Source organism: Hemitrygon akajei, chromosome 3 (genome assembly GCF_048418815.1).
Source record: "Hemitrygon akajei chromosome 3, sHemAka1.3, whole genome shotgun sequence".
Lineage (NCBI taxonomy): Eukaryota > Metazoa > Chordata > Chondrichthyes > Myliobatiformes > Dasyatidae > Hemitrygon > Hemitrygon akajei.
In genome coordinates, this window is record NC_133126.1 from 92,490,850 (window position 1) to 92,502,013 (window position 11,164).

The 11,164-nt window shown below is 41.0% G+C and overlaps 1 protein-coding gene across 1 annotated transcript in view; it reads left to right on the plus strand.

Annotated features, from left to right (window-relative positions):
- knl1 (kinetochore scaffold 1) overlaps window positions 1-3,357 on the plus strand; it is a 68,928-nt gene extending 65,571 nt beyond the window's left edge. The window contains exons 25-26 of the mRNA XM_073040340.1: window positions 282-404; window positions 2,260-3,357. Of these exons, the coding sequence (XP_072896441.1) occupies window positions 282-404; window positions 2,260-2,398 (262 nt within the window). The 3' untranslated portion in view covers window positions 2,399-3,357. The remainder of the gene's footprint in view (window positions 1-281; window positions 405-2,259) is intronic.
- The last annotated feature ends 7,807 nt before the right edge of the window (window positions 3,358-11,164 follow it).

The window sequence follows — 11,164 nt, forward strand, 5'->3', positions numbered from 1 at the left end:
GCACCTTTTGCTGACCCTATAGAAGCTGCTGTGACCAAACATGCTGCCATCTTACCAGAACTTTGTAAGTGTTTTCATACTGTGCTTTGATGTGTGCTACATATTCTGAAATGGGTGGCTTCACAGAGCAGAGTACTTAAAAGACACCAGAGCAAAGTGTAACATTTGACTTGTGCAGTAACTCAAATTTCCTTTTGACTTAGTATTACGTTCATCTGCCCTAACTTTGGGTTCACTACTGTACTCTGATCTTTCTCAATGTAGTGACTTTTCTTTTATAGTGTGAAGTTCCTTGTTTCAAGCTATGAAGCATTATCGAAGTTTGAAGTTGCATTTCATGTTACGCCAGGTTATCCATGGCTTCCTTTGCAATTCACATTTAATTCTTGGTTTGGAAACATCAGGTGAGATATCATGTATTCTATGAAGGGTTTTCTTTTTAAATATTCTTTGTCTTGCTTTGGCACAGTGAATAGTACTGACTGAATTGTTCCTCTAGTATCTATAGAAATATACAAATGACACTTAATCTGGAGATAATATTATGGTACAGCATTTAAATTATTAGACTATTAATCCAGAGACTGGGAAGAACAATACCATCGTGACAGCTATGCTCTTTAAATTTAATTAATAATCTGCAACTTTAAACAAAACTAGTCAGTAGCAGTGACAAAAAAAATTGCTGTAAAAAGGCATGTGGTTTACTGGTGTTTGGGGAAAGAAGTCTGGCATCTTTGTTCTGTGTGGTCTATGTGTGACTCTGAGTTCTTTGCAAGGCCTTTTCAGAGGTTTAAAGGGCAAAATAAGAATGAACGATAAATGTCACAAAAATAACCAACAGGATTCTAAAAAATAAATAAATCAGAAGTTTGAACTTTGTCATGGCAGCCAGGGAATTTGCATTCAAGTAATAACATTTGGAATAAAAAATAATTGATAATAGTGAGAAAGGAACTATCCATTTCTTTCCCCTTGAAAATAATTTATCGACTTGGTGACAAGCCACTGGATTCAAAGAACAATCATAGACTGTAATTGCTGACCTTCCCAGTGAAAACCACATCCCATGTATTGGTTAAAAAAAAAACTCAGCCTGCCCTAAATTAGATACTTGGTTCTTGCAGAAGGATTGTGTAAGAATGCATCTTACAGAACAAGTGGGTCCAGCCATAAGAATTTCCAAATTTGTTCTGGAAGGAATAGAGCTTAACAGATACTGACACCATAGTGAAATTCCAGTGAGCTTCAATAGTCTATTTAACCATATGGGCTTCAAAGCCAGGTTGAGTACTATCCCCACATAACATCAATTTGCACACACCAGGCGAGTGTAAATTCTAATCAAGAACAGTGTTCTGATTTTTGTTTTTTTTCTCTCCTCAATGTACACACGTCCTGATGGAGATTCACTTTATACAGTCTGACAGCTGTGTGACTTACTCTAACAGCATAGTATTGTTAGTTACTTTACTAACAGTAGGATATATAAAAATGGAGAAGTGATCACAAATCTAACTTTATCCAGTTTACGTATTGCACACATTTTGTGACAGGGCTCACTTTAAAAGTTAATTATTCTGTTGAAATTCAGTATCATCCACCATCATTTTTTTAACCCGAGTATGCTTGATATCTATGCTATTGCTTCAATTGGGATCAACCTGAAAACTTTTTGAGGTTAAACATTAAGCCTTTATTTTGTGGGTTACTATTTGTCCTACCAACCAATAAAGTGTCCCACACATTCTGAATTGACATGACCTTGGTGGCAGATCAACCAAAATACCCCCACCTTGAATTTAGCCTGAATCATGCTTCAGTACAGTCTACTGGTTAATATGCTAGAAATTTAAAAACTGAAATCTCCTAGTGTGGATGAGTACATCAGAGAGATTGTGTGAGCAAAAGGTTGTTTTTGTACTGGCTTGTGCCTGCATTTTGTAAACATTTGATGCTTATTTAAAAGGAACGTTACTCAAGAAGTTTGCAAGTGCTGGAAGTATAACAAACATTTCAAATTCTAAAGCACGGAAAACACACATACAACACCTTTTGTGATCAAAAGATTTTCTAGACCATAACTAAATTATTTATTGTAAGTTGCAACATCAATATGATAACTAAATCACCTCCAATTATAAAATAGTTCTAATTGTAAAGAAAATTTATGTTGCATGGCTGATGCAAGTTGCTTTAAATATATTAAGGTTAGAATTTAATTTTAATTTAATATTAAGAAATGTGTTTTATTTGTAGTGCTGAACATATTAAGGAAGTCCTGATGACTGTAAAACCTGGACACAAGTACCTAATCAGGATCATGAAGAGTCTCTTCCTGACGCTGCTCATCAGACCAGGAGCTAACAGATTCCAGTTACAGCCTGCCTCTCCCTGAGCAGGAAAAGTTGATGTTCATTCACCATTGTACCCAAATCATCCCCATTTATACTACTGGGCCTTTTAATGAGCGTGATATGGTAAAGCAACCAAGGATGATACTATAAGATGATGCTGTGAGTTGGCATCCAATCCTTGAAAGTCAAGGAATGAGGAAGAATACAACTCAGACTGAAGCAATGAAAGTATCTCCTTGTCAGTGTAAATAGGTAACAGACCGTTCCTGGTGTTCACAGGACTACAGAACAACCTGCCCTAAATATTGGCTGTTCTATTCTGGAAGTTTATTGTTTCAGTAATATTGAAACTGAGTTTCATCTAGACCACAGATTAAGGATGGTTGTGGTATTATTCATCACAAATTTTGCTCTCTACACAGCACAATATATGGGTTGCTCATTGTAGTTCAGTGTACAATGAGACTTGGACTGTGGACCGAAGAACTTGATGTCCTTTGTTCCACAGCACATCTCTTTTAGATGAAGTAGTGCAAAATATACAGTAACTGTACAAGTGTGTAAAATGTTTTAATTTTTATTCTGAAATTAAATTTATATTTTCAATTGATCCTAATACTTGTGCTTTTTAAGTTTATATGATTGGCACAGATACTTAAAAGGGTAGACCTGGGATGGACAACTTACCAGTAATCTGTACCTTTTATGATATCTCTTCCTTTTAACATATTTATGTACATCGATGGAAATTCTTTGCTCACTCTGTTAGTATGACAGCATTGTTTATGTACACATTGAAGATGCAGACTGGACCTCGGTTTAATTTCTCACCCAAAACCATCAATGCTGAGTCAGCTACAGATATTTGCTCAGTTCTTGAAACGATGCTTGAATCTTAAACCTGCTCTGAAGTCAGGCTGTTACAAAATGAATTAAACTGTCATTTGCATTCTAATTTGCAAATACTTCAAATTAAAGCAAAATTATTAGTTTGATTTCATTAGCTTTTCTTGTTGTTTTACTGGCTATTGTTTACTTAGCTATCTGTGTTTCCTTGATGCTGCTCATTATTTTCATACCTGTCTGTTCATTATTTATCGGTAGGGTCTTCAATTGTTCTTACTTGTCCGACATTTCCTGCTTAATCTGGCCCTTCCAGATCTTGTAAACTTTCTAAATTAATGCATTTTCATCACTCCTGAAATAAGTAGACGATATTCTGCAGTATATTACTGTGGTGCTTTCATTCATGCCTATAGAGGTGAAGTATAGTGCCAGCATTTGTTCAGATTTTCCTCTGGTAATATATAAAAACATGCTCTACCTTTATTTTCTGTCAGATTCCATCATTCGCAGCCCTTTGGCAAGTCCAGCCACCTAGCCTCTGTCACTGTTTCTGATCTTCTGTTTTCAATTGGCCTATCACCCCTCCTTACCTGGATCCACCCATCACCTTGCCAGTTCTTGCTTTACTCCTTCCTCTCACCTCCTTATACTGGCTATCATTCAGCTCAGATGAAGTGTCTCAATCCCCAATGTCAATGCTTATTTCCCTTCATGGATGCTGCCTGACTGGCCCACTGGGTTTCTCCAGCATCTTGTTTGTTGCTCCAGATTCCACCATCTGCAGTCTCTTGGTCTCAATTTATTACATAGAAACCTACTGCATATTACAGGCCCTTCGGCCCACAATGTTGTGCTGACCATATAACCTATTTTAAAAGTGCCCAGAATTTTTCCTACTGCATAGCCCTCTCTTTTTCTAGGTTCCATTTACCTATCTAAGAGTCTCTTAAAAGACCTTATTGTATCCACCATTGCTGGCAGGGCATTCCACGCACCCACCACTCTGTGTGGGAAAAACTTACCTCTGACATCCCCTCTGTACCTACTTCAAAGCACCTTAAAAATATGTCCCCTTGTGTTAGCCATTTCAGCCCTGGGGGAAAAAGCCTCTGGCTACCCACGCGATCAATGTTTCTCATCAATGATTCACAGCAAGAAGGCAGCGAGTGGAACGGCAAAGGATTTCCGGAGTGAAGGCATTTTACTACTCGGGGTAAAAAAGAGGCAAGACTGCACAGGCGCGTGATGTCAGCCAGTAAAGCGGGAGTTTAAAAAGAATGCTGCCATATCCAGCGGGCAGCGGAGTGAGAGGTAGCAGAGTGAGAAGGCTTTGGCTCAACAGGTTTAGGTGGTAACGAGGCGAGGTAGGTTTACTTGTGTTAATTGCGGAAAGGAAGTATGTGTGTGAGCCCAGTTTTCTGTGCTCGGTATCAGATGTGGGAGGTCCTGGAGTCTCCCAGCCTCCCAAACGGCCATGTCTGCACCCGGTGTGTGGAGCTGCAGCTCCTAAGGGACGGGTTAGGGAACTCGAGATGCAGCTCGATAACCGTCGCCTGGTCAGGGTGAGTGAGGAGGTGATGGAAAGGAGTTATAGGCAGGTGGTGGTCTCACCGGGGCCATGGGAGACAGACAAATGGGTAACAGTCAGGAGAGGAAAGAGGAAGAGTCAGGTACTAGGGAGTACCTCTGTGGCTGTACCCTTGACAATAAGTACTGTTTGTGGGGACAGCCTACCTGGGGGGAGCAACAGTGGCCATGCCTCTGGCACAGAGTCTGGCCCTGTGGCTCAGAAGGGTAGGGAAAGGAAGAGGAAGGCAGTAGTGATAGGGGACTCTATAGTTAGGTGGTCAGACAGGCGAATCTGTGGACGCAGGAAAGAAACTCGGATGGTAGTTTGCCTCCCGGGTGCCAGGGTCTGGGATGTTTCAGATCGTGTCCAAGATACCCTGCAGTAGGAGGGAAAACGGCCAGAAGTCATGGTACATATTGGTATCAATGACATAGGTAGGAAAAGAGAAGACGTCCTGAAAAAAGACTACAGGGAGTTAGGAAGGAAGTTGAGGAGAGGGATCGTAAAGGTAATAACTTTGGGATTACTGCCTGTGCCACGCGACAGTGAGTATAGGAATAGAGTGAGATGGAGGATAAATGTGTGGCTGAAGGATTGGAGCAGGGGGGCAGAGATTCAGATTTCTGGATCATTGTGACTTCTTGGAGCAGGTGTGACCTGTACAAAAAGGACGGATTGCACTTGAATCCCAGGGGGACCAATATCCTGGCGGGGAGGTGTGCTAAGGCTACTGGGGAGAGTTTAAACCAGAATTGTTGGGGGTGGGAACCAAACTGAAGAGGCAGTTGGCTCACGAATAGAGAAAGCTTGGAGACTGTGTGTGAGGGAGGATAGGCAGGTGATAGAGAAGGGATGCGCTCAGACGGACAGTTTGAGATGTGTATTTCAACGCAAGGAGCATTGTGAACAGAGCGGATGAGCTTAGAGCATGGATCCGTACTTGGAGCTATGATGTGGTGGCTGTTACAAAGACTTGGATGGTTCAGGGACAGGAATGGTTACTTCAAGTGCCGGGTTTTAAATGTTTCAGAAAGGACAGGGAGGGAGGCAAAAGAGATGGGGACGTGGCACTGTTGATCAGACATGGTGTCACGGCTGCAGGAAAGTTGGATGTCATGGATGGATTGTCTACAGAGTCTCTGTGGGTGGAGGTTAGGATCAGGAAGGGGTCAATAACTTTACTGGGTGTTTTTTATAGGCCGCCCATAGAACAGGGATATCAAGGAGCAGATAGGGAAACAGAACCTGGAAAGGTGTAATAATAACAGAGTTGTGATTGGAGATTTTAATTTCCCAAATGTGGATTGACATCTCCCTAGAGCGAGAAGTTTAGATGGGATGGAGTTTGTTAGGTGTGTTCAGGAAGGTTTCTTGACACAATATGTAGATAAGCCTACAAGAGGAGAGGCTGTACTTGATTTGGTATTGGGAACTGAACCTATTCAGGTGTCAGATCTCTCAGTGGAGAGCATTTTGGAGATAGTGATCATAATTCTATCTCCTTTACCATTGCATTGGAGAGAGATAGGAGCAGACAAGTTAGAAAAGCGTTTAATTCGAGTAAGGGGAATTATGAGGCTATCAGGCAGGAAATTGGAAGCTTAAATTGGGAACAGATGTTCTCAGGGGAAAAGTATAGAAGGAATGCAGCAAATGTTCAGGGGATATTTGTGTGGAGTTCTGCATAGGTACGTTCTAATGAGACGGGGAAGTTATGGAAGGGTACAGGAACTGTGGTGTACAAAGGCTGTAATAAATCTCGTCAAGAGGAAAAGAAAGGCTTACAAAAAGTTCAGAGAGTTTGGTAATGTTACAGATCCAGAAGATAATAAGGCTAACAGGAAGGAGCTTAAAAAGGAAATTAGGAGAGCCAGAGGGGCCATGAGAAGGCCTTGGCAGGCAGGATTAAGGAAAACCCCAAGGCACTCTACAAGTATGTGAAGAGCAAGAGGATAAGATGTGAAAGAATACGACCTATCAAGTGTGACAGTGGGAAAGTGTGTATGGAACTGGAGGAAATAGCAGAGGTACTTAATAAATACTTCAATATTCACAATGGAAAAGGATCTTAGTGATTGTAGTGATGACTTGCAGCAGACTGAAAAGATTGAGCATGTAGATACTAAGAAAGAGGATGTGCTGGAGCTTTTGGAAAGCATCAAGTTGGATAAGTAGCTGGGACCAGATGAGATGTATCCCAGGCCACCGTGGGAAGCGAGGGAGGAGATTGCTGAGCCTCTGGCGATGATCTTTGAATCATCAATGGGGATGGGAGAGATTCCGGAGGATTGGAGGGTTGCAGATGTTGTTCTTTTATTCAAGAGAGGGAGTAGAGATAGCCTGGAAATTATAGACCAGTGAGTCTTACTTCAGTGGTTGGTAAGTTGATGGAGGAGATCCTGAGAAGCAGGATTTATGAACATTTGGAGAGGCGTAATATGATGAGGAATAGTCAGCATGGCTTTGTCAAGGGCAGGTCGTGCCTTACGAGCCTGATTGAATTTTTTGATAATGTGACTAAACATCCATGAAGGAAGAACAGTAGATACAGTGTATATGGATTTCAGCAAGGCATTTGTTAAGGTACCCCACTGAAGACTTATTAAGAAAGTAAGGAGGCATGGGATCCAGGTAGACAATGCTTTGTGGATCCAGAACTGGCAAAGAGTGGTTGTAGACGGGTCATATTCTGCATGGAGGTCGGTGACCAGTGGTGTGCCTCAGGGATCTGATCTAGGACCCCTACTTTTCGTGATTTTTATAAATGACCTGGATGAGAAAGTGGAGGGATGTGTTAGTAAGTTTGCTGATGACACAAAGGTTGGAAGTGTTGTGGATAGTGTGGAGGGCTGTCAGAGGTTACAGTGGGACATTGATAGGATACAAACCTAAGTGTGAAGTGGTTCATTTTGGTAGGTCAAATGTGATGGCAGAATATAGTATTAATGTTAAGACTCTTGGCAGTGTGGAGGAACAGAGCGATCTTGAGGTCAGAGTCTATAGGATGCTCAAAGCATCTGCGTAGGTTGACTCTGGTTAAGAAGGCATAGGGCGTATTGGCCTTCATTAATTGTGGAATCAAATTTTGGAGCTGAGAGGTAATGTTGCAGCTATACAGGACCCTGGTTAGACCCCACTTGGAGTACTGTGCTCAGTTCTGGTCACCTCACTACTGGAAGGATGTAGAAGCCATAGAAAGGGTGCAGAGGAAATTTACAAGGATGTTGCCTGGGTTGGGGAGCATGCCTTATGAGACTAGGTGGAGTGAACTCGGCCTTTTCTCCTTGGAGCAACAGAGGATGAGAGGCGACCTGATAGAGGTGTACAAGATGATGAGAGGCATTGATTGTGTAGATAGTCAGAGGCTTTTTCCCAGGGCTGAAATGGTTGCCAGAAGAGGACACAGTTTTAAGGTGCTGGGGAGTAGGTACAGAGGAGATATAAGGGGCAAGTTTTTTTACTCAGAGTGGTGAATGCATGGAATGGGCTGCCGGCAACAGTGGTGGAGGTGGATACGATAGGGTCTTTTAAGAGACTTTTGGATCGGTACATGGAGCTTAGAAAAATAGAGGGCTATGGTTGCCTAGTAATTTCTAAGGTAGGGACGTGTTCAGCACAACTTTGTGGGCCGAAGGGCCTGTATTGTGCTGTAGGTCTTGTCTATCATCTTGTACATCTCTATCAGTTCACCTTTCATCCTTCTCATCCTCCGTCGCTCCAAGGAGAAAAGACCAAGTTCACTCAACCTGTTCTCATAAGACATGCTCCCCAATCCAGGCAACATCCTTGTAAATCTCCTTTGCACGCTCTATAGTGGGGGTGGTCAACCTTTTACATTCCATGTGTCAATTTTTTCACGCACGAGTTCAGATGCACTATACAACTCTTGTACCCCCATTCAATTCTTGTAAAAATATGTTAATATAGACATATTTAGCATTTTACATGATATATTGATATAAAAACAAGATAAACATTACTTACCTTAATTAGACTTTTAACAAATATATTTTGTCTACTTTTGATTTCTTCCTTTTTCTTAATCACATGTTCTTTCCGTAACTCAGACCCAAGCACTAGCTTCAGTTTTCCTTCTATTTTAGTCTGATGTTGTGTTTTATAGTGTCTATTAAGATCATGTCTTCTATTATGTGAGAAAGTGTTTTCACAAATAATACACAATGGTTTTCCTGACAGACCCGCTATAAATAAGAACTCATTTTCCCACTGTTCATTGAATTGACGCTTGCTATCACTTTCTGCTTTTCTTTTGCTCATTTGGTTTTGCACTGTGATGGGTAATTGAATGTAAAAACAAGGCTTAATTTTCAAAAAAGTGCAAAACTGCAAATGTTCACAAAGGACAAAGCACAACTCCATAGCGCACGAGTGTCAATTGTAAACTGAGTGGCAAAAACCTGCGACGCACCGCTGATGCAGACGCCTGGCACTTCAGGATCAAACAAGTATCAAATGTGTATTGAACAGTTATGGAACGACTGCTGAACAAAAGTCCTTCTTTCCTAGTTTGACTCATTGAACTTTTTTTAAAATTGAAAACAGATTAACATGAAAGAAGATAACATTTGCCAAAAGATGTACACAAAATAATAAAATCGCTAAACATAATTGCTAAGTTTTAGATTTATTCTTAGTAAAACCCATTTCTAGCTCTAAGCTACTTGAATTCCTGTTATAGATATTTTTTCTACAAATCGGATTAACACTTTTTGCATGAGTAGGCTTACTTTTTTATTATCACTGAGGTGCAATGCGCCACTTCTAATCATCCAATTCACCACAGGCTGGCCATCCCTGCTCTATGGTGTCCTCTAGATACTATACTTGATTTATTGTGGAAAATAGTCTTTAAATCAAGCTGCAGTGTGGTATAACAGTATTACAATCAGTAATCACATGATACATCACCTTGAGGTTGTGGCAACCCATCATTTTCTTATACAGCTAAGCTAATACACTGGAATATCAGAATGGCAATCCATGTGTGGAACCAAAAGGGGAGATCTTAAATATTATTTGCATTGCATTTGCTCAGGAGTTCATACAAGTGGCATCAACTAAATGGACCCTATACAGATTAGAGAAGGAGATGTTTGCTGTTCTGAGGCAAATCAGGGTCAATAAGTCCCCAGGGCCCAACAAGGTGTTTCCTCGGACCTGCAGGAGGCAAGTGCAGATATTGCTGGGGTCGAGGAGAGATATTTAAATCATCGTCAGCGACAAATGAGGTTGGAGTGGATCAGAGGATAGCCAATGTTGTTCAGCTGTTTAAGAAAAGCTATAAAAATAAACCAGGAAATTATAGGCCAGTGAACCTGACATCAGTAGTGGGAAAGTTATGGAAGGTATTCTAAAGGACCGGATATAGAGATAGATATATTTAGATAGACATGGACTGATTAAGGATAGTCAAGGATGGCTTATTTCATGGTTAGACATGACTTGCCAATGCTAGTTTCTAAAGGAAGTTACCAGGAAAGTGGATGAAGGCAAGGTGGTGGATGTCCACATGGACTTTAGTAAGGCATTTGACAAGGTCCCATAAGCAAGGTTGGTCAAGAAGGTTCTGTTTCTCTGCATTCAAGATGAGGGAGTAAGTAGGATTAGACAATGGCTTTGTAGGAGAAGCCAAAGAGTGGTAGTAGACAGTTGCCTCCCTGACTAGTGGAATGCCACAGGGATTGGTGCTGGGTCCTTTGTTGATTGCCATTGCTATCAATGATCTGGGTAATAGTGTAGTTAACTGGATCAGCAAATTTGCAAATGACATAAGATTGGGGAGCATAGTGGATAGCGAGAAAGGCTATTGTGGCTTGCAGCGGGAACCGGACCAACTGGAAAAATGGGCTGAAAAATGACAGATGGAATTTAATACAGGCAAGTACAAGGTATTGTACTTCAATAGAGCCAGCCAGGGTAGATCTTACACAGTGAATGATAGGGAGGAGTGTGGTAGAGCAAAGGAATTTGGGAATACGGGTCCATAATTCATTAAAGGTGGCATCACACATGGATAGGGTCATAAAGAAAGCTTTTAGCACATTGCCCTTATAAATCAAAGTGTTAAGGAGATGAATGTTGTATTGAAGTTGTATAAAACATTGGTGAGGCCTAATTTGGAGTATTGTGTAGAGTATTGGTCACCTGCCTACAGGAAACATATGAAGCAGTTGAAAGGATACAGAGAAATTTTTACAAGGGTGTTGCTGATTCTGAAGAAAAGATGATGAAAGATTGAAAAGGTTAAGACTATTACTTGGAACATAGAAGATAAGAGATTTGATAAGAGGTATACAAAATCATGAGGCGTATAGACAGAGAAAACACAAACAGGCTTTTTCCAATGAAGTTAGATGGGACTATAACCAGA